The sequence below is a fragment of the Wasmannia auropunctata genome, unplaced genomic scaffold (assembly GCF_000956235.1).
Source record: "Wasmannia auropunctata unplaced genomic scaffold, wasmannia.A_1.0 LD335736.1, whole genome shotgun sequence".
Lineage (NCBI taxonomy): Eukaryota > Metazoa > Arthropoda > Insecta > Hymenoptera > Formicidae > Wasmannia > Wasmannia auropunctata.
Genome location: NW_012027154.1, coordinates 485218 through 510241, shown reverse-complemented (window position 1 = coordinate 510241; position 25024 = coordinate 485218). Strand labels below are relative to the sequence as shown.

Here is a 25024-nt window from a genome sequence, read left to right as displayed (position 1 = left end):
GCGAGTGACCATTAGAGAGCTCACCGACATTCTGCACAAGTCCGTTTCCACCGTCCGTAACAACCTGCTGAAGTAGCTGGGATTTTTAACTGTATGTCTGGGTGTGACACACAAAATGGGTAAATGGCAGCTGATGGAATATGTAAACACTTACGATATACTGCTTCAATGGCACCAAAAAGAATCCTTTTTCAAAAAGGATCAACAGAGAACGATAAAAACTGGATCCTATACAATAATGTTTGCCGCAAGAAATCGTAGGGAATCAGTGGCGTGTCTGCGCAAATAGTGGCCAAGAGGCGATGTCACTCAAAGAAGGTTCTTCTGATGGGACTTTAAAGGCATGGTGTATTACGAGCTTCTTCAGCCGAACGAGATTATCAATGCGGCGAAGTACAATTTTTAACTGGACGAACTGAAAGCTACCGTCGCACGGAAGTGCCCTGAATTGGCCAACAGGCGATGAAGTTGTCTTTTCACCATGATAACGTCAGCCTCACGATGTTCATCGATAGGAAGCTGCTGGGACTTCGAACGTTGTTCTTCCTCATCCTCACGAGCATGTTCCATTTGAATACTATCTATCTTTGAAAAATTTTGTTCGAAATAAAAAATTCGAGTCTTTGGAAACCCTCAAAATACCTTGATCAATTTTTCATCGATAAGAAACTTTCGTTTTGGAGCAAAGACATCATTCAGCTATTCGAGAAAAAATAGACCAAGGTCGTTGAACAAAGCGATACATATCTGCTTCCATAAATTACTCTTTGAATAAAATATTGCATTTTGAACTTAGATAGAAGATTGGAAATAAACTTTCCGAACAACCTAATATCCAGTCATAGATTTGGAGGGACTTACCATCAAAAGGATAAAGCGCTCGACACGTTCCTAGTGGTGGCTGAGCGTCCACCTCATCATGATAATACTCCTCGCAGCCGCTGCCGGGTAGCGACGTTCTCGACTCGCCGAGGCCAGATTCCGGGCTGTTCGTGGAACTGTGCATCAGTACCATAAAGCGAAAACCGTGGCTATTTGTCTAGTGTGAGGTGTGTCTAATCTACTCAACATCGCAAACCAAACGCTTACGCGGAAAAAGGGATACATAGCGACTAGATCGTAATCTAATATGGACCTAGAAGCGATTGTGAATAGCAAAACTCCATTCGTCACACTAATTTGTTGAAACGGGTAAAACGGCGATGACTCATGTATTAACACTTCGAATTATCTCTGTTGCTTATGTTCATTAGTTCCGATAAGATAAGAACGATTGCATAAAAGTCGAAGGTATTACAATGTTTCTTAATATGAATTTATGGGCATAGAATTATGAAACGGAAAACACGGAGAATTTATGAAAATTGAATAATTTGAATATTAATAGAATATACAAATATAATACTAATAATAATGGCAAATAATAATAAAATAATAAATAATAAATAAGAATGCGATACAAATATCGATAGAACGAGTTTATGAATTGAAAGATGTATGGATTTTTAAGTTTCGAAATTTTCAGAGTGTAATGTGACCTGTGCGTTACGCCATCATATATTACCGAGTCAACTTACCCATGAGTCGGCTGCGGTGTGCTAGGTGCGCTTTTCTTGTGAACCGGTTGATTCGCGTTCGCGTTACAAACGCTCGAGTCCGAGGCGGATCTCGAGAGACTCTCCTCGCCGCCCGAGTGACTACCTCTCCGTGAACTCAACGGCCTCGTTGCCGAGCCGTTGGTAGTAGGTTTTCGCTGTGCTTGACTTGGGCTGAAACCACACCAAGTCACTTCTTTACCTCTTTGATGAATTTTATAGTTAAACACATTACGCACAATAATATTGAGTCTGTTCAATTAACTTTGTAAAAAATTATATTTCAAGCACAATAAAGTATGCATGGTAAAAGCACGTACTATTACACTATTACTCCATATAAATATAAATCTTTTATACTTCGCGTTTCGCTGTTCACAGTTACACTATGAACGTTCCTCGCTTTTAGAGCGGTCGTTTGTATGAATAACAAATATCGGCGCAGTTTCTTGCACAATTCTGTGCAGCAAAGCTGCATTTACCTAGATAAACTGGCACCAGCGCGCATTGCTTCTTCGAGGTAGCCTTGAAACTTTGCCAATTCAACTCCGAGTTTGTCCAGTTTGTTACTGGACTGGTTTAATTGCCCCTCTATACTCATCGGATCTCCGAGAGCGGGATTCTGCTCGTACACGCCTTTCATCTTCATCAGACCGTCCCTCGCCGCGGTCTCCTGCTGGATTTTCGCCTGGATCTCGTCCAGTCGCTGCTGCAGCCGCTTCTTCCGTTGATTCGGTGGCAGATCGCTGCAGTCCTCCTTGGCGCCGTCACCGTAGCCAGGCACATTGTTCTGGAATTTGTGACAATAAATATCGATCCTTTGGAAATTATCTGTGCATATTCCTGAGACCCAAAAACTTTATTTGCAGTGGAAATTTTCGATATTATTAATATTAATATGCATTTATTAATAATAAATTACGTAAGAAAGAATAATAATTTAAGAAAATTTTATCATTGTAAAGCATGAATTTTTCTCTCTTTCTCTCTTTCTCCTTTTCTTTCAGCGTATTGCAGTCTAGGTCTCAGGAAAATAACAGAAAGAAAGATGAGAAAGCTTGGGAACACATTTTTTTGTTGAGCAATTCGTTTCGTTAATGATCTGCGAATTGTTAGTAAAAACTAGCATATACAAAAAGTTGATATTGATGGATAATTACAAAAATATTTATTATCGCTTATCGTTTCAAGCGATAATGGATAATATGAATAAAATGTATTCTCTTTAGTATATAAATGACGAAAAAAAAATTAGAACCAATTATTTCAAAAATGGGAATAATATTTAACCCCTTTGGTGCTAGAAAATTAAAAATTTGGTGTTAGAAGAATTAAAATTTAATTTCTTTAATTACAAAATTCAAATTTTGAGAAATTCGCAGATTAATACTATTAAATATCAATTTTACATTTTCTGCATTTTGTAGGCTCTTGACAGCCTTTGTTTTCGCAAAAATTAGATTTGTTTAATTAATTACATACATCTCGCGGATGTAGGAATTCCCACAATTTGATTTTCTACGAAATAATCGAATTGACGATAAAGACAATTCTGCTCTCGAAGAAGCGATTGCCTGTCTCATCTATTTACTACTGCACGTAAAGAAGACGAGCAAGTTTCGAGCACTTGTAAGCGTTCAGCACTAAGCACCAAAAGGGTCAATCGAAAAACGATTGTATAAAGGACAGACCTTTAAAGCTATGCACACCTCGATCAACTTCTGTCGTTCGCATGAAACAAATCCCAAAAGCGTATCATTCAGCGAATGAACAGGATGGACTTTCAGCAGTGGCACAAGCGAGAACTCAGGTTATTTCAGAAACTATTAATCCCAAGTAATATAAGATGTTTATGTCACATTGTAACATTAATCCATTCTTTATAATGATAATCATAATTCACATTAATTCAAATCTAAGCTCCTACAAAATTATTTAATAATACATTAATTCTAAAGTAAGTTTTAAAATGTAATTCAACTTCACAAATTCTATTCCATAAAACTAATTATACTTAATCAGTCTTATACTGATCAGGATTAATGAATCCGCTGGGTTCACGCTCTTCAAGACATTTATTAACGTTATATATTTTTTATTTTTACGAGGCAGACAAACAATTATTATTATACATATACGTAATTGCGAGAGCGAAAAAGCGGTCTACAAAGTACTTACTAAGTGTGATAATATCCCAATTCATAGCCCGTGACGATTGGAAACAAGAAGACCACAGGCAGATTGAACCATCCACCAAATTAAGAGAAAGTACAGAAGAAAAATAAGTTACGTTTTTTGTTATGCAAGATCAAACGAAAGAATGATTGCAAATTATGGTCCGAATGTATAAAAATAAAAGAAGATACATTAATGAACTCGATTCATTGCAATTCTTATCAGAGTTTATCAAACCTAATCATGACATAATCTTTAATCATTTCAATTCTTATCAGAATTTATCAAATCTAATCGTTATTCTTTTTGTTACATTAATCATTATCTATATATTATTTAATAAGAGTTTAAGCATATAAAAGCATTCAAAAAATTTATTATAAAAATTTAATATAAAATTTTTTAATATAAATTAAATATATTTACTATGTATTATTATACTATTATAATGTAAAGAGAATATAAAGTAAATGTGATAGATTTTTATATAAGTTAATAAAATCTTGCATATTAATAGAGAGTAAGCACAAGACATTTTTCCCACTTTAATTGCAGTCTTAACTACAGTTTCAGATTTAGTGTTTTCAGATCGATTTTATAAATAATATAAGTTCATGTTATCATATGAATAGAATTTCCTGAATCGCAAAGCGCATATAAATTATATAGAAGCAAAATAATCACTTCAAAATAATAATAATTTGAAGATGCAAAAACCGCTCCGAGTAATCATAGATAACAGTGCACAAAACATAATTGAGAAGTCGCTCGTAAATAACGTTACTGTAGCCGGTCGGAGAAGAATGCGGAATCTACTAATGTACATGCGCAATAGAAATTTGTGTGCATATAATAAAAGCAGACCTGTCGGCGAATAAGGAGATGCAAGTATACACAAATAATGATAAATCAAAAGAATAATACTTCAAAGAATTGTCATGCATGCTGTGAAAAAATGATCTCCAATATCGTTTGCAATTTCCTTTCCTTCTCACGACCTCGTAGATGGCAATAAACAAATAATAATATGCAATAAGTTACATTAGCTCTTCTTTGAGTCGTACGAGTCCTCGGCTTACAACATTATGAATCAAAAACAATTATTTTTTCGACGGATTAAAAAATTTACAAAATAAGTAATCGTGAGGTATGTCGCAAGAAAAAATTGTGAAAAATTATATGGAATCGCCCAGACTCGACGACTTCACAAGAAATAATACGTATAGGATATCTGAAAAGATATCGTTCTAATAAAAATGCATTCAAATAATAAAATCAAAATAATCAAAGATTAGTAATGAATAATTGTACAAGATTTATATTGCATTAAATTACAACGACCAAACAAAGAATTAAAAAAAAATCCAGGGGAAAAATGATAATTATCGATTGTTTTTCATTGATTGCTTATCAGCTGGTTTCGTTAAATTTAAGGACGTTCATCCGCTCATCTTTTCAACATACCCTATGCATTTAGAATGCTGCACGAAAGATCCCAAAAGATTTGCAATGATCTTTCAGAACAATATGGACGAGTATCTACCTTATTACTGCCGAAGATCCCGAAGAGGCCGACCCTTTTCTTGATCTTGCCACCAGAGACGGTGCCCTTGACCGTGAGGTGATTATGGATCGGCTGCATGACCGGCTGAGCCAATTGACTGTTGCTGTCGTAGTTCTTGGCGACCGACAGGTCTTCAAAGGGAAAGTCTCCAGGTGGCTGGAAACCACTCTTGTAGCGTTCGATTACCAACATCGTGTCCTCCTTCTCGTTAATCTCATTCGCCGCCTTCTCAATGCCATCTAAGCACTGGGCAATTATCGGCGCCACCGCCCGCTCGATCTCTACCGATTTCATCATGTAATTCCGCATGTTCTTTATCCTTTTCTCGTCCAGCTCCTGCGGAAAAACGTGACGTATAAGAATTATCCATGAGAAAAGGACCAATAAAGGTAATTGGAATTGAGTAGAATAACATTGTAATAATTTTCAATTAAGAAGTTAATAATACTAATTTATAAAATTGATATTGATAGATTTATGTGTAATTACAAATCTAATTAAATCATACACTACTTAGGCAAACAAATTAAAGTTATTTTGAAGTAAAATTAATTTAAATTTAATTGAAAGCTAGAATTTTACGATTAATTAGTGCATAATTTAATCCAGGATTGTTCAAGTTTGTTGAAATATGATTATTAATTCAAATCTTTTTTTCATTAGACAGTTTTTTGAACCCTTGTACAACGATGAAAGGGAGAATAACATTACATAAGAGTTACGGACACTATAATAAAACGCAATCGCGCACAGTTATGACAAATAAAAGTAGTACCTGAAGATGTTGAAACACTTCCGGCATCGCTGTGTGGTAGTGCAACGTCTGCATGTCATTCGTTTTTTGCAGCTGATTCGCATACTCCGTTTTGGCTTCCTCGCTCTGCTGGGTCTTCATGGTCATATTCATCCTCTGCTTCTCGACCTGCTCGTCGGCAGAAAGAAAAAAAAAATTGGTCCTCATCGAGCGTCAATAGAATATGGAATTTTTCGTCAATCGTTCATAATTTAAAGGCACAACGTTTCTTCACACGTTCTATCTATCCGTGGAAAAAGCAACTTGAGATTCTGTCTACGTTCCGTCGAAATGATATACCACTGACTCGTCTTCCCACTTATTGTATACGCGGTGGGCCACTTTCGGAGACAAAGACCAGCATGCGAAAGCGGGCGGAGTTTTTATCATCACAAAATGATAGGGGATTTTTATCACGCACCTCTGCTCTCGAGAGATTGAGATCCGCGTCCGCTCGCTGATAGTTCTCCACGGCGCGCTCCGCCTCGCGGAAGGCCTTCTCGTAGGCCTTCCTGGCGCGCTCCAGGTTGCCGATCTGCCCGGCTAGAGTGGCCATCAGCCGCGCGCCCTCCTGCAAATGCTTCTTACGATCCTCCTTGAAGTCCTTAACCAGGATATTGAGCTCCCGCAGGACGTTCGCCTGGAGGTTCTCCGCAATCACCTCCCGCTGACCGGCCTGGTCGTTCACTTCGTTCAACTCCATTTTGAACGCCCGGCAGGGACTATATCTGGAGAAACACAAGCTGCATTCTTCTCTTTGTTCTTTTGTTCTACATTTACTCATATCCCTTATCTACTTTCTCTTTTCAAGATTCTTTTTAAAGGTTCATTTTCGTTTGATTAAAATTTATAACTGTGTTTTTTTATACTCACTTTAATATTTTAATATTTTCAAGTCTATTTTCTAATTTTCTGACTCTGTCATTCGCTTAATTTTATCGTAAATCTGATACTCTGTTCTTTTGTCATTTTTTAAATAATTTAGTAAATTTCTAGTTTTGCTTGTTAAAAAATATCAATGACCTAACTAATTGTAAGCAATTTATGTTTCACATGAGTAAACTGCCTTAATTATAAATTAAATGGGCAGACAACGTTAGCTAATTTAACGTTATTGTTTTTTAAAATAATTTAGTACAATCGTTGCGTATATGATAAGAATAAGTTCTGATCTACACAACGCCTACACAGGCTGATTTCGCAGTACAAGAAGAGCCTAAATCTCGGCCCACGCCGATTAGTATGACACACTCTTTATACTACTTCATAAAGAACCAACTCAGAGCGCGAGAATCTCTTTTGCGGAGTTATTGAACTTATAAAGCATCTTGCCTACTACGAGGTACAATAATCTCTGTAAAGTTAGCATCTTATTTAAACAACTTTCTTTATATTTTGATATAATTTATAAGATTGTAACTCTTTCCCGACGAGTTTCCAGAGTTTCCCTGATATCGTTTCGAAATGAGGTCTGACGAGTCAAATGCAAAAATAGAAATCTAAAGATATAAGATTCTAATATCACGTTTCTGTTGCACAAAAATCGATTATAACTTTCTAATTTCGATCAGGATTGGATTCTGGGTCGCGAGATAATCAGCCTCCTGTTTCTTCTTCATTAGAGTTTGCAGAACGTGTTTGCATTAATGTTTTGCTGATTTGTCGAACGAAAGAATTACGCGCAAGAGCGAAAAACCGAGGGAAGTGAGTCGTCGGGGAATTTCTATCGAGGTAAAGCTCGTTTTACTTTAAACCTGCTTTAACTCCCGTTTTATTTTAACCCTGACCTAACCACGCTCCTATGCGCGCTTAATTACTCGCGCGGTGCACATTCTGTGCGCCAAGTCAGAAAATTAATTATGGCTCCGTGGAACTCGGCACCTATGAAACTGAAGATCGGTAGAAGTTCTCCATGGAGGAAATATATCCGCTCACAGCCTATATATATTTTTTTTTGCCTTAATAAATCCTGGTTGATATTATTCAGGAATGCGACGAATTCCAACGCGTTGTGTGCATATAATTGCGGAATATACTTTTACATCGTAAGAGGCATAATTGAAAAATAAGTATCTATGCTAATTTATAAAATCTTTACCTTGAAAATAATCGCCTCAGAAAATTACTATTTCATTCGTCACGGTACAATTATCTACTTCCCTCGATTAGAGCAACAGTAGTATAATCCATCTCAACAGCAGACAGTTTAAATATATGTTTGTTACTGTTTTATGTTTTGTACACATATACGAATTCAACAATCTAGCTGAGATCGCCAGTAACTCGAGAAAAGAGAGAGAGAGAGAGAGAGAGAGAGAGAGAGAGAGAGAGAGTACGCGCGCACGTAGCTTTATTTACTTACTGATAATCCTCTTCCTCCTTCTTCTTCGGTTGATAACTCTTCACGAGACGCCTGTAACAGAGAAGGGAGAAATAAGATTATTGATGCACGCTTCTCACGAAGGTGAAATGACATCGCTGAGAAACGTTAGGCGAATAGCAGAAACTATTAGATTACCCGGAAGTAAACTGCATGCTCGGAGAAACGATCTCTGTATTACCTCCAAGTTGCGATTTTTTTAAATCCAGGATTGCGACAGTCGACATATACATAGGTATATTGTCTGACGAATTAATTTCTTCAGATAAATAAAAAAAAGCACCTATTTTATATATATATATATATATATATGTGTGTGTGTGTGTGTGTGTGTGCTTTTATCTTTCATTCATATATTTTTATCCTACTTTAATTACAAATTCTATTAAAAGTTACATTTTTATTGTACAGAGTAATCTGACAATTGAAATTGTGTACATGTAGAGAGATACCCATTAAATTATTATATTTCTAAAATCATATATGCGAATATTCTGTGAAGCGTATCGCAATTCATTCATCAAGGAGCGAAATAATTTCCTTAACACGTTCGCGCTACGATAATTTGAAAAACATTCGCCACAGATCACGCTACAATTTTAACAATTTTATTCAATGTAATGTGTATTACAATTATGCACACAAAAGTGTTAAAGAAAGCTATTAAATAACTATATATTTATATTTTAAATTTTACATTTTCCTTGATCTTATAATATATATACATACATTCTGCATTTTAAATCTTTAAATCTATATATTCTTGTTTCATATTCTATATTCGAAATAATAATTTTATAAGTCATATCGGCTTCTAACGAGAATACGTCACACATATGTGATGCGCGATAGCAAACAGGTTGCATTGTGATGCAATTATAATATATTTCAATAGCGATACAACAATATGCTCGAAGAATTGCCACATCTCGCAATTTCCACACGCTCGCTTCCTGTTATGGAAAAAGCCGTTGGTCGGGAATTTACTGCAATGCACGTGGTCATTCCGGCCTGTCGAGGTGCATCGGGGGGTCAAATCGCGGATTGTGCCGCCGCGCAGTAATCGAAGAAATATCAGATCGCGCGGAATTATTTTTGGTCGCGGCGTAGATTAAAACGGATCTGGGCGTGCCGTTTTAATTTTTACGGTGCGCCACGTCGGTCTATAAATACACTATCACGTTGAATCTCATGCGCTTCTGATACAGCGGAGCAACGCGGAAAAAAAAAGAAGAGGAACGGAAGATGAGAAGCGGAAAATCGCTTATACGAAGTTAATTCTCGTGCGATAAAATATTTCAGAACTTTCCAAGAATCATCCAAACGCACGGGCGATCCTTTTTCCGAATGTTACCCAAATTCCCGGATGCTGTTACGTTGGATATCCGGTCGAGTCTCCAATTACTCGACAGATCGTACAATTTTTCGGATATTACACGGAATTGAGGTAATTTTCCCAGAATCGTCTCAGAATACGCGTGCACTGACCGCCGCAATTTTAACACGAAAGTGAATCGAGGGTCTCGGGCTAGACGCTGGAAATTGCAGCGAATTAAGACGAAGGACGCGCGAGCGCGATGATTCGTATGCAGCGGCAAGAGCGAGGCGTACGCGGCGAAGAGCGTGAAATTATTTCTCGCGGTAGCACACCCGGTTCTAATTGATTCCTTCATTTCATCAAAATCGATTTATTCGGTCAAAACATCCCGTACATTTTCTCATCAATTTTCCCATTAGACATGCAAATTTCATTATAAATTTATGCAATTTGCGATTTGTATAATCATTTGTATTACAATATAAAATATTATTAAGATAATTGTAATTACATAAGGTAATATATTTCAATAATTAAATTCCTTATGAAAGATCATGCGGCACAATTTTCAAATATTTTTAATTACAACAGATCGCATGATTGCCGAGTTCAATATAAGGTACGTCCAAAAAACGAGGAACAATAAAAATACCTGCATTCCAAATAAATCTATAAATTTCGTTCCGGCCATATACTTTCGTGGATTATGCCGAAGGACAAACTGTGCAATTAATTACGACTAATGTTGCACGCAGCGCGACAGCATTTCGGAATGTGCGACGAAGTAATTAAGCGTAATGCAAAACGGAGTAATTAAGCGGTCGGAGTGGATGGATTTCGAGACACCCGATAGAACAAAAGTGCGCCACAGTGGACTGCATTCACAGAACGGACAAGGGATTCCTTTAACACAATATTAGTCGCTACAGATCTCGCCTCGTCCCTGAACCCGCGGGGTGTGCGTGAGACACGCTCGTTACACAGAATGTCCCATTGAAATCATTTCGCCTCGGATGCCTCACCCTTTGTCGGGGCACTTAAAAAAAAAAAGAAGTATCGTATACGAGCACGTCGACTCGCACGACAGGGTGCAAGGTGCGAGGTGTACGAAGGCAACGAGAGGCCCTGCGCACCTGCCATCCCCTCTTTTATCTCCGACGCTTTCAATTATTTTCAAAACTAGGGCAAAATATCTCGGCTATTTTTTTTTAACTTTGCGCATCTCTGTATTCTATCGTCTACAAGTTTTAAAAGAGAAAAGTAGAAAAAAAGATAAATAAAAAATTAAAAAATAAAAACTAATAAAATAACTAAGAAATAATAATAAATAGGCTAAAAATGTAAAATGCAGACAGAGACAAATTCAACATTTTTTTAATTTCTCGCAATTTCCTGTAAAAAACTTCTGACACAGAATGCCCCACATTAGTCTCGCAATAAACTGAAATGCATATCACTTAAAAAAAATTTCAAGAAATATTTTTGATTATAAAAGATTGAATAATTAATGGATTAAACGGGAAATTTGTTCCGTTTTTTGCTAAGAGATAGCATTAGTATAAATAAAAAAAAGGAACAAAACTTCTGTTCAACCAAATATTAAATTATCTCTTTAAATCACGCAGAATGTTTCTTCGAAAGGTGTCTAGGTGTCTCTAAATCCATCTCACCTAATCTTCCATATCTCTTAATTTATATTTTTAGGAACAAGTTGTTATGTTTTCTCACCTGAGCTTCGCTGCGTATTCAAATTCGATCGCGCAACGATCGCGTATGAAGTGGCCATACCTCTCGAGAAATTCTATCCCTTTTTGTGTGTGCAGGGACAGATTCTCGAACTGGTCCTGAAAGCAGAGACAAAGAAACAATAGAGAAAACAATATTGAACTGCTTGCAATACTTAAAATATACGAAACTTGCTTAGAAAAATAAATTACATGTACACTTTACATTAAAGTATTTTTTTTAATTTTTACAATGTTTTAGATATATTTAAATATTTTATATATATTTACTAATTGGCTCGTACAAATGTGATAAAAATTAAATCATAATTGGAAATATTTAAGATATATAGAAAATAAAGTTATAAATAGAAAATAAAGATAGATAGTTATAAATAGAAAAGTATCGCAGATTTAAAATCTTTGACAAAAGATTTAGTACATTCTGTATTATGCTTTTACAAAGAACAATAAAAAAAGAGACATAATCGTTTGGGTAAACGCATACAAGAAAGTTCCAATAAGATTTAATCTTAAGAAAATAACTTTTCCCATTTATTTTTATTTTTTTTCATTTTTTCTTTCTAATCTCTTGGAACACGTTCGTCTAAAATTGTCGATTTCGCCGTCAGGAGAGTGAAGACTTTTCTCCGTCGAACGAACAATCCGACCGTATCTATCGCGGTCGACGAATGAGAAAAACCTCTTGGCACACATACGCCCCGCGTTTCCTCCTCCTCCTCCACCTCCTCCACCGCCACCTCTCCCCATCGCCACCGGCGCGGCGGGACAATGAGGAATTTCGCAAGAAACGTGCGCGGAGATTTCTGAACGTCGTTTAGCGGCTCGGCACGAAAAGTGAAACTGAACGTACTAACGTTCACAGTTGTCCGAAGTAAAGTACACAAACGAAGTTAGTGCGCGCATGCAGTCGTAACTTCGACGACACATCACAATTAGCATCTCGTGCAAACTCTAATCCTCTATATATATTCGCGGGATAACGACCGTTTCGCGCCCTTACGCTCGTAAAGCAAAGGCCCGTGTTGCAATTTTCTCACCATTAACTCCTTCGTTTTTCAACATCTTGTTAGTTAGATGAGATAATAAATTTGAAATATAACGAGCGCATTATTTTAAATGAATAACTCTTTACATAAAACAACAAAGCCCTACAAATCTTTTTGCCGCTTTTCTTGATCTCATTGTTGCGTTAGACTCTTCAATTGCGGGACAGAAGTGCACCGTGGCATTGTGCTTCAATAACACTACACAGACTTCGTTTTCTCTTCATTATAAAAAAAAACGCGTTTCCCTTCCTTATTCGAGAATTTGGAAAGTTGGATAATCGATGGAACATGATACTGGTCGATCGAGATGTCTCCTCTCACTCACTTACGGCGGAATGCGAGCTTTATCGTTCAAGGACGATCCTATCTTTCGACATTTATGCCACGGCGCTGGCTTAAGGACAAATCGGGTCGCCGTTGCAGCGTGGCAGAAAGAGAGACAGAGAAAGACAGAGAGAGAAGAGAGATGAAAGATCTCCACGGTCCACACTGGCTGGCATTCGAAACGTGTTACTTTCATTTCCAACGTGCGGGGCCATTCAAGGGCCACGCGACTTCTTACGTGGCCATACGTGGTGCGCGCGTCCTTCTTAGTCTTCTTTTGCAACGTCTCACCTTGCCACGTTACCAGCGCAAACGAAAGAAGAAAAAAAAGGGACAAGATCCCGACCGGAACACCGGAGTCACGTGTGCGCGATTTGCGGTCCGGTTTAGCCGAACAGCGCGGAATGAAAGAAGGAAGTCGCGCGAAGATTTTTCTTCACTCGACCGTGAATAACTTAATAAATAAGATTAACTCTCTCTCTACATGTGAGATAATAATCTTCAATCTATCCTGACTACGTTCCATAAACGCGCTCGGGTCAGCTCGAGCAATTAAACTCAATCGGAAGAAATTTCAGCGTTTTACCGTTTTCTTTACTTCTTGAATCTAAGAGTCAAGTGTAGAAGTATCGAATTCCTTTAGCTGGAATTCATCACTCTATACATTTCGTAATCTTTGAGTAAAGACTTGTTAGATCATGTACAGCGCATTAGCTTATCGAATTTCTACACTCATAAAATCTAAAATTTCCCAAATCTTCCAACTTATCGTTAGCAGCTCATCTGCTTTTTTTCGTCGGATAATCGTTCTTCTAAATTCGTTGCAGGAAAAATGTATAGAAATAATACTATCATTACCAATCGGAAGACGATGTGCTAGTTCGAATACATAAAGCGAGCGTTCGCCCCGAAGAATAAAAATGGAGCGCGGAAGAATTAGACGATTTCACGGGCCGCTATCGCGGGGCCAAGTGTTGAACTGTAAATTTAATTCGCGATTTCCACGGCGATTTTCTTCCATTCGTTTCAAGGTTTACGGCTTGCGCGCGGCTCGAACTCCCGAGTCACAACTCCGCGTCGCAATCGCGCGCGCGGACGAAGTCACTCGTGCGTCTCTACGTCTCTCGGATCGGAACAACTTTCTCATTGTGATAACTGTATAACGCGGCTCGTGGCATGGCAAGTAATTTGCAATGAAATAACGGAGAACTGGTAGCGCAGGTGATAGTCGCCTGTATTCCGCAGAAGCTTTCGAACACACGCGCCGTACGTGAAACGGCGTGCGTGAAACGACGAACGACGGCAGCGGCGACGGGCAATCACCGATCTCCGGTCGTTCTTTTCTATCCTCGAGAGAGATATCCCGCCCGGTATCTCGACGCCTGATTATTAGATTCCGTTTTTCCTTCCACGCCGGATATCGCGTACGCCGATAACGCCGCCGATTGCGAGGCACGATGGCGTATCGCATATTTGAGGTAATGCAAACTTGCGTCTATGGTTCAGCGAATTTGTACACAGCCTGAGTCACAGTAGAAACAGACCGTTTTCCCGTGATGCTTACAGATACGAAAAAAAGAAACCATAAACACAATTTTCCTCGAAAAAAAAAAAAAAAAAAAACATTCTAACATTTAATATAAATTAAATAAAAAATAATTTTTATCCTAAAAATCTCTTTCTCTGCCTGATTTTAGATTACTGAACTCAAAACTCAAGTTTCAAAACACTATTACGATGTATTGAACTTATCTTGATATCAATGCAATAAGCTAGAAATAGAAAAGCATTATGTAATATATATATATATAAAATTTTAAAAACATTAAAAGAAATTTGATAATTCTGGAAATTTTTTTTTTAATTATGCTTATCGTGCTCTAAAAGTTCTCAAATTTCTTTTTACATACTTTTTTCGTCACATCTTTAAATCTACGACAAATGTTTAAATATTGTTTTTTTTCATCGTGTGCTACTGTTTACATATCAAAATTTAATATTTTCAAAATTTATTAAAAATAATGCAAACACAATGCATATGCTCAAATAAATAGTTAAAATATTAAATATTTATGTGTGTGTGTGCAGTATATATGTAATATACAAATATGTATACTCGCAATCTGATTATATTTCCCTGTAACACAGCTCATTCTTTAAATATTTGCACGATTAAAAAACAAAGACATTACTTTTACATGCCTTTAGCATTGAAACTTGAGATCATCGATATTCTAGCGATTTCAACCCTTGATATAAAAAAAATCGTTGTTTGGATTAGTATCAAGTGAGTGTCCCAAGTATCAATGACACTCGTAATTCATTGGATGACGTCATCGTCGTTTCTGGACTGAATCGATTGTGTGTGTGCGATTTGATGGAGAAATAAATTAAATTATATTCCATTATGCCGAATCGATTTCCTCCCCCGCGAAGTGAGTGCTAACCAATCCTGCGTTTCGCTCGTGTTGCAGGTCGATACACGGGAAAACGCATCGACAAGCTATGACTCATCGCGGTGCGAGCTTCTCCAAAAAGGTGCACTGGCATGGCAAGAGAAGGGATCGAGCGGACAATCGCAGAATCGAGTTATCACAATGCCGATAAAAACAAAATCAAATCTCAAAAAATATATAGCGTCTATAATGTTCTCTTTACTTATTCTTTATTCGAATTTTTGTTTAATGGTACATGGCAACATGCAAATGTATAAAAATCAAAGCGTAATCGAAAGAGATAAAAAATCTAGGATAATAAAAAAATTCAAGAAAAATCAATGACAGATTACATCACATTATAAAAATGTTAAATACGTCATAAAGTAAAAAAATAGATGGATAACTAGACAGATAAAGATAAATCGAAAAAGAAAAGCGGAGAGAGGGAGGGAAAGAGAGAGAGATTTTAAGTCCAACAATCCAAGCGCAAAAAAATTCATCCTCTTTAGAATGGAAGTGCTTCTTTTATTTTCCCACTTTACTTCTTTTCCTAGATTCTGGCACTCAGCTCACGTCTGCAGCAGCAAGGAGGTTGTAGAGGGAGGTCCGACGGAACAGGGAACATTTTTATGAAGGCGATCAATAAGAAAAGCGTGCTTTCTGGAGTAAGAGCGAATAAATGTATACCATAAAAATAGTTTGAAAACTAAAGCGTCACGGGGCAAACCTACCATAGCCGCATGGGTTCGAACAAGTGTGTATTATGAGTCACGGAATAGCGGCCGAGGGGGTAGCTCCCACACCCTCCACCCTATTGATCCCACATTTCTGTATACTCACGCGACTCAAGAGGGACGAATGAGAAAATAAAGAACGAGCAAGATAGACAAGAGCTAAAAGAAGGGGAAAAAGAGAAGATGAGACAAAAAAAAGAGCGATAAGAGAAAATACGGAAGTACAAAAAAAAACTTGCAATATAATAGCACTGCGAAAAAATAATGTGTAGCGTTTACCTGAAATAAATATTTCTCTTTAACAAAAAATCCTAGACTTTAATTTGTCAAATTATTTAATACTTAAATCAAACAACCGTGATACTCGGGTTACATTCCAAAATGTTGCTTTTGAGAAAACTTCTATTAAAAAGCTATAGTTTATGTTGTTATAAATTTTTACTAAAATTTTCCCCGAAAGTAATGTTTTGAAATTTAGCTTTAAATTAATCGTTTCTCTCACAGAAGCGTAATAATTAATAACTAAAATTTTTTTCTGTAAACTTTATTAATATCTAGTTAAAAAATCATAATTTTTACACAATTTTTATTTTTATTCCGTTTGCCTGTCTCCGTGTTTCATTTATGTCACGAGATAAAATAAATTTCAAATTGTTGGCTTTTAGAGGTCCTATTAAAAAATTCATGCTTATACAAAGTTACGTTTTCGTTTTTTTTTTTTTTTTTCCCCCAATAAAGTGCTACTAGATATCCAATGCGTTAAAAAAATTTAATAAATATTGCGACCTAATTTTTGTTGTAATTTCGTGGTACAAAGAAGTTAAAACTATAAAATTGATTTCGAATAATTATCAAACAACTTTGAAATATAAAATATAAAACAATCTCTGTTTAATAAAAAGATTTTTTACATAAAAATTTATACTTTTTATTATTTTCACTCCAGAATGTTATTTAGTTTTATTTTTATTCTAACACGAAATGTTATTATTTCCTATTTTTCGAAATAAATAACAAGATTGTTAGTTTTGCCAGAATAAATAAATATTTCAATTCACAATTCAATTCAATTTCACAGGGTTCAAGAGGGTTGAGAAATTAAAATATATACAAAATATATACGATTTATATATTTTGCTTATACCAATAGAGATAAGAACTAGAGAAAACGAGGAATATCGTGAAGAAAATATCCAAAAACGTGACGCCGAGGGGGGGGGTCAGATGTCATTATTGCGCTTCGCTATGCATTGTAAGACTCACGGAATGCATTCACGGGCTTCACCTCGTGAACAGGCACAATGCGTCCAGTGTTCGCGATAAAACGCGCAATGCAATAATCGTAGATCATGCACTTCAAGCCGCCGCGCCGCGACGGTCGGCACGTGACGGAATTACTATTGAGGACGCGTGGAAATTGAAAATTATAGGTAATCGGAGATCGGAGTTTTATCGATAAGATCGGGAACAATAACTCGAATATCATTAAATGTAGGACAAATTGATGCTTAAAAAAATTTTTTATACAGATAAACAAACAACTTAGCGCAATTGCAACGCAAAGCTATCATGCATCATCTACAAATTTAATAACAACGTTGTGAACCTAGCACTCCCACCATTAAAAAAAAAATTCAAATATGTGCTAATTAATATATATCATAATTAAGTGCTAATTTATTCCGAATTTATTGTTTCTTCCCTAATCCCAAATTTATTATTCCTATCCATTCATAAAAAATAAATATCAAAAGTGCTGAAATGCTTCACGTTACGCTAACCATCCACTTTCAAAAAATATGTATAGAGTACTGTAAACAAAAAACAGATATACCATTTGCTCTAAGTGCAACAACATCGAAAATTTTGAATAATTATGGATGTATTAACCTTTAAATTACTATATCGGTCTCACAGACCGCTATTAAAACGTTACTTGTCAACAATTTTCTTATTTGTCATCATTTAAATATATTTTATTTCTGTTATATGCAAGATTTTTTTATTAATCCTCACATTAAAATATAGTTTTCCTTTTCCCCATCAACAAGTAAGATGAAAACCATCAGAAAACATACATTTTTATTATAATTAACTTATAAAATTAGCGGAAGTATAATAGCGATCTGTTAGACCAAAATTGTGGTTAGTGTGATTCTTCTGGGCGTGGTGGTTTAAAGGTTAATATCTTTATAACGATAAATATAAAAATAAAACGCTAAAAAATAAAAATCTAACTACATAAATTTTCCTAAATTATTACTCAAATCAAATATTCGTGAAACATGTTACTTTGGAATTTATTGCTCACGAAATAGTTTAAAAATAATTCTAGAGTTAATTGCATCTAAAACATCCCAGTTCCAATTTATTGCTTATACTTTAAACTTAAGATCTTTAAGTTAAATAAATCTAAACAAGTGTGACGGAGCGTCACGTACAAGAGTGAAGTATATTAAATTATTTGCTGTGCCGATTTCGGTTTTACAAATAATTCTAGAATTAACTGTTCTTAATTATGGCATATATTTGAATTTTTTAAAATAATGAGGTACTAAATTCGCAGACGTTTTAATAATATTAATTTCACTATCCACGATCTTTTAGGTATTTTTCGGTGATTCTCAGAGAAATCTGTAGTAAGTATGTCAGGATGGGTGATAAGAAGGTCCCCAAAATGACAAGAATCCGTTTTAATAAATATTTAAGAAATATGTACACATAATATGTGCTTGACGATAATTTAATTTAGAGACTATTCATTCATTTCTCACTTCGAAAACAAAATAAGGTTATCAAGGATAAGAGAAAAACATGTTTTACTTGTTAAGTTATCTATCACACAAATCTGTGTGGATCTGTCTTTTGTTACCATGAACTCTAGTCAGGGACCTTCGGCCTATAATGCCAGCTCTGTGATATCTCGCCTCTCACCGGAGGAGAAACAAGTTTACCCATCACTCCATTAACACACAAGCTTAAGCGGTACGATAGTCCATCCTGACCTACGACAATATTCCTGGAAATTCGCGGGCATCCCCGACACTCCGTCTCGAACTTCGTTTCTTTTTTTTTTTTCGGCAGCGAACGTCTTCGCTTATGACACATTAACACTGAATTATATAGATATATATGATTACCGATTATGGATATATAAATATAATCGCTAAATGGAAGAGTGACATTGCTCTATACCACTAACTCTTTCGATCTCGTTCAATCTTTTTTAAAATAACATTCGAATAGATTCTAGAAATAAAGTTTCAATTTAATCCTAATTCGAGTTGCATCAGCGTTAACAACATCGTGTTAAATTACCAGTATTTTTCTGGCCCTTCGTCTCATAAAATCAGAAAAATACCAGTACACACACTCGATTACGCGTTTACTCGTTCGCTTGTCTTCCTGAATTATTCCTACATTATTACTGTCATTTTTCGCGACACCGCGCGTAATTGTAGCGGACACGGTAGGAGCACCGGGGGCTCTTATCTAGAAAATATTCAAAGGTCGAAGAGGCAGCCGGCATGCGCCGTGCTTTTCGCACATTCATGAGCACAAACAGATCCTTGCTCTTGAGCTTTTAATAGACACCGTAAATCCTATAACGCATCTCCGCGCACAAGTGCGAGCACGATCGTAGACGTTAATCTCACCCTTGACGTTAATTAATTTGTCGTGGCTACTTGACTATCGCGAACAATAATAAAATTGTAAGTTTAGAACTTATCACGAACGATTAATTAATCGTATCAAAGTACGCTATGATTTTTTTTTAATTGACTGATTTATACAAAGGGCATATTTTTAACGTAAATTATGCATGAACTAAATAGCGCAAGGAAAAAAATAATTTTAAGTTAATCGACAAAATCGCATAAATATTATAACTCAATTATTAACTGTAAAAGAAATGCAACATTAATATAATTAATTTGATTAAAAACAACCAGTTTTCTTAAAACAATTTATTCATTACTTTATTAAATTAAAATCAATATGTCAAAGTGTGTTAATGGCAAGCTTCGATTACGTTACGCACGCACGTTTTGAGATAAGGATAAGTCTTCTAAGAGATATCTGCAATAGGATTTTTTTTTAATCCTATCGATAATACACGAGAAGAATGAATCTCAGCGGGAATCTTATCGACGCATTCATCTGCGCACACGAGATGTAATATCGAAGGCATGCATAATGAATGGCACATGAAGCGTCGTATATTTATAGGCATTGAACATGCTGCAGTAACAATAACGACGTAAATGATTGCGATGAGCTGTATTGTCATCGTCGATTTCGCAATTGCCTCGCGTTATATTTATCTAATCTACGATTTATCTCGAGATTCTGATCCCCTAATTTACCATAATTTTTTCTCAGAAGAAGTATAATTCTTGGATTTGAACGTCTCATTGGTCAATATTTGCAGAATTGCAATATTGATATCTTTTTTCGCGAAAAATCTCGCATTCCTCCAAAATCATTTGGCAGGTTATTGATTTCAAAAGCTATACGTGATTATATTAATACATTAAATTATTGGATTAATAATTTGTAATATATGTACATATATATATATATATATATATATATATATAACAATTATAGTAATTATTATGGTATTATTATAGTAATAATTATTAAATTATTATTCTATATTATTCTTTCTCTTTCTCTATTCCTCTCATCCCAAATATCTTATGCTGAATAAGTTAGTTGAAAAAATCGTGACGCGATAGCTTCTTTATTCGACGTTCGCATTAAACGCAAAAGTCACGACATTTCGAGAAAAAAAAAAAAAAAAAAAAAGACGTTACGCGTTGACATTTAAATTGTTTGTGACGCGTCACGAACACTGATATATTACAGATCAGTGGTCACGAGATACGACCGTTCTCGTTCGATAAAGACACTATACGAACGCGAGCGACCGCACCTCGCTATCTCGGTGATTGCTGGAATAAAAATAAGAATAAAAACGATAAAACGGCGCAAAGACTCGCGGCGCAGTCGTTGACCACAACACGTCGGAATGACGGACGCCTCGTCGATTCTACCTTAATTAATTCGTACCGCATGTTTATGCGTGCGAGGCGAGACGGAGGCGCGTACGTGCGTCTCGCTCGCGACGTGTGCGACGCGTATGTGTGTGTCAACGGTCTCATTTACCGACTTTCATGAGAATTATATGAAGAAATCTTGACAATTTTTATTCTAGACTGTCTCACATCCGTTGAACTGTAATGAGTAATGACAGATTCATTGACCACAATGATCATTTTTGCGACCTGGGTGACTAAAAACGTGTGACCTTTTAAGGACTGTGTTTCGAAGAAACCAAACGGAATCTCACATTTCACTCAATAATTTTAATATAATCTCAAAATATCTATCGGAATTTTAATTTAGAACTCGGATACAAAGGATATTTATTCTACTGAATCCTATTGAGCTACTTTCTCTCATCCTGTTCTTGATTGACGACAATCCCGTCGAAATATAAACAGTAAATGATTCTTGACTTTTAATTGGACTTTAAAAAGTCGCTGTCGCTGCCGGTTCGACGATATTACTTTCGGCTTATCACGACTCAATACGATCGCGAGCGTGACTCATTCATATTTTTCGTGAGTACATTTTTAATCTTCAGCCAGCATGAATCACAATGCAAACATTCGTCTCGTTCACTGCCGCTCGGAACGAAAATGATGAGATTGAATGAGAGTGACTGTCTGAGAAGGGGGCACGTCGAGGAGAAATAATCTAGGCCTCGATATCAGCGGAGGATGCAGCGGTGATAAGAAACGCGCGTGGGTCTCCCTCGGCGTCGTCGGGTACAGTGCTTTTGTTCCTGCCGGAATAATGGTTCAACGTTCATCTTCATTCGAATCAAATTAAATTTGTCAGCTTTTATGTACGGGACAATTCTGGAATATCAAAGACTCGCGACAGCGTAAAACGTATCAAATAAATAAAAAAAAAAACTTTCCTAAGTTAATAGAAAAAAAGTTTCTGAGCTATTGATATAGTATTAAGCAGTTTACGCGCCAAGCAGTGACGTCGTTGCATGCCTTATTACTCGGTAGATCGTGCTGTAACGCACACAAGACGAGAAAACCAGCATACTTTATCCCTTACGTAAGATTGTCTAGGTATATGAACAGCAAAAAATAAAAAGACCGAATAGCCGCCGCGAAAGGAATCTAGTCTCTCGTATATAATTGCAGCAGTGTGAACGTTACGAAGAATTTATTTGTCATACCTTTATATTAATTTCATTCATATATTTTCGTGACTTTCAGTTTCTCAAAAGGCGCACTTTTTTCTTTAATACAAATAAGAAACGATTAATTTTATTATATGAATTTAATTCATTACCTTCGTGTAAGATTTTGAAAGAGGAACGAATAATTCGTCTCATTAGGCAAGCGAAGTAAAAAAGTTTAGAGACTTATTAAATTATAATTCTCAAATTTATTTAATAGCCTGATTTTTAGAGCACGTACGCACGAGCATCCATACGCGCGTGCGTGCGCGAGTGCGTGGAAAAATCTCTCCGACCCGCCGCGGCCTTAATCAACGCGGACACGTTCTTTCTCGCTCTCATTGCGCGTTTCACTCTCGCACGTGCAGCCGCGTGTAAGTGCGCGCTCTCGAGAGTTCGGGTATTTATAGAGATTCGTTGCGACGCGTGGGTGGGGCAGGTTCTTTCCCTTTGCAGTTCGCGGCCACGCGGCCACGCACGCCGCACGCTGTGCGCCCGAGGAAAAGGCGAGACAGGCGTGTACAGGGTGTCACGCGCAAACGTAGAATTCATTAATCCTCATTCGCAGTGTCCCGTAGTAGATTATACATTGGGGAATCTCCAATTTCCTCTTTCAGAGAATCTTCGTGGAAAGAACGATTTTGCTGAAAGTTCCTAACATTTAGCTGGATAAGATCCATAGATCTCGATAGATCGGAGAATAATTTTGTTGGACATGTACATCAAAATAGTTCTATTGGAAACTCAAACAGGTTGCTAGAATATTAAATTTTCTTGCAGCACTGCTCATCATATTTGAATTTCCAACATAATTGTATTTTGATGGTCCAACAAAATTATTTTCAGATCTGTATTCAGCAAAATTTTGCTTTCAATAAAATCGTTATCTCCGTGAGTTAATATCAAGATTATTTATCTTCATCTGCTTCCGAAATCGTCGCACCATATCGCGATTAAATGTGTTCGCACGAGATATATTTTTCGAGAAAAATTAATTCATAATAAATATAAATTTGACTATATATCTTATATATCCACATATTAAAAGAAGACAAATATGTTACAAGATTATGGGACTCTCGTCACAAATAAATTATCGCTGCGTGTGTCTCGTTCCGCGAGACACCCTGTACTTCGTGCAAAAATACTCATCTTCGCGACAAACGAGAAATCACAACACGCACGATAATAATCTTATGATACTACTCAAAATAATTCTCTCATCCTTGCGTGCATCTTCGAAATAATCTATTTGACAAAATCTCAACATTTTTAGATATTATCAATTAATACGCGAAATGTACTTATATATATTTCTGTGAAATGTATAAAATAAAATTACCATTCATGGAAAAATTCTATGTAGAGCATATAATTTCTCTTTGATATGATGACCTACTAAATATTATCCGAAAAAAAATTGTGCGATATGTCGTGTGCATATGTGCGTTGTGCATGAAATGTATAATATACATATATTAAGTTTCTCCGGAGAAATCTCCGAATCCTGATCCTTCAATCTACATTTGATCCGCATTCGCAGAAAACGAAAGCTATTCAACGCTAATAAAATAGTTTCCAAAAAATTTCCTCGCTCTTATAAAGCATATTAAGATTCATTAGACATTTCTCCGACATTTCCAGATATTTTCTTATATAAAAGACTATTAAAACATCATATAGATTTTCAGAATTCATCTTATCAATTTTATCGTAGCATTCGATAGTGAAACGGAACGCGTGAAATGTGAGAAATGTCATGAACTAGATACTCTAGAGTGTCATTTACAAAATCATGGAAACCATTCTCACACTGTTTTCATGCACCTCGTAAAATCTCGCAAACAACCGAGATGCGAAGCGTGTAATCATGCAAACATCTTCGGTCAACCGTACAAGATAATGACCACCAGTTGTCCATGAAACGTGGGAATTGCGAATGTTTCAAATTTCGGAGTGGAGTAATCCGTGACGCGTGTATAAAAGGTTGGAAACTGCCAACAGATTTTTCGTCGGGGGATTATTCTCTTTGTAATTCGATAAATTTATAAAATAACATCTATCCTCCGATCATTTGTCCATTTATAAAAAAAATAAGTAGAAAATGTGTCCTACACCACGCTTTAATTAAATTTGACCTGAATTACTTTTGAGCCAGATAAAATTTGTTTTTACGTAATATATACATATATTTTAGTTTAATTGATTCAAAAAGCTAAAAAGAAATTAAGCTAAATTAAACTAAATTAATAGATGTATTTTATTAAAATATAAATAAATAGAATTTAGTTTGTTAAAAGAACAAAAAAAGAAATTAAATATGTCAAAATTATAATAATATAATTGACAGGATGCAATAAAGTTTACAGAATGAAGACATCGTGTCTTCACTTGATAAAGATCGTAAAATGAAATATACACATTGATACTATGTTATCGATATTGTGATATAAGTTAGATAATCTCGTAATCATAATACCGTGCAAAAAAAAAGATATTACAGAAGCAACAGAAAGTTTTGAAAAAAAAATGGATTTTTAAACAGTTTATAATTCCATGTAATTTTAAAAGCATTTTTTGCAATCAATACATAATATCATATGTATTAATGTAAATCTCATACATACATACATATACATAT

At 35.9% G+C, this 25024-nt stretch overlaps 1 protein-coding gene and 1 long non-coding RNA gene across 7 annotated transcripts in view; one reads left to right on the top strand and one right to left on the bottom strand.

The window, feature by feature from the left end:
- The window catches only part of LOC105456260 (formin-binding protein 1-like), a 38625-nt gene that overhangs the window by 6185 nt on the left and 7416 nt on the right, over positions 1-25024 (bottom strand). For 2 of the 6 annotated variants that reach the window (XR_975224.1, XM_011700181.1), the window contains exons 2-10: positions 11554-11669; positions 8490-8540; positions 6549-6855; positions 6110-6256; positions 5314-5670; positions 3287-3313; positions 2078-2385; positions 1578-1769; positions 862-998 (exon numbers count right to left, since the gene is read on the bottom strand). Coding sequence is in view for 5 of the 6 variants with exons in the window: in XM_011700181.1 (XP_011698483.1) it covers positions 862-998; positions 1578-1769; positions 2078-2385; positions 3287-3313; positions 5314-5670; positions 6110-6256; positions 6549-6855; positions 8490-8540; positions 11554-11669 (1642 nt within the window). In the remaining variant the exon portion in view is untranslated. The remainder of the gene's footprint in view (positions 1-861; positions 999-1577; positions 1770-2077; positions 2386-3286; positions 3314-5313; positions 5671-6109; positions 6257-6548; positions 6856-8489; positions 8541-11553; positions 11670-25024) is intronic. The other 4 variants (XM_011700182.1, XM_011700183.1, XM_011700184.1 and 1 more) reach the window with 4 other exon arrangements.
- LOC105456259 lies at positions 14016-16518 on the top strand. Its single transcript, XR_975223.1, has 3 exons — positions 14016-14421; positions 15418-15481; positions 15936-16518. It is a non-coding gene; the product is annotated as an uncharacterized LOC105456259 (long non-coding RNA).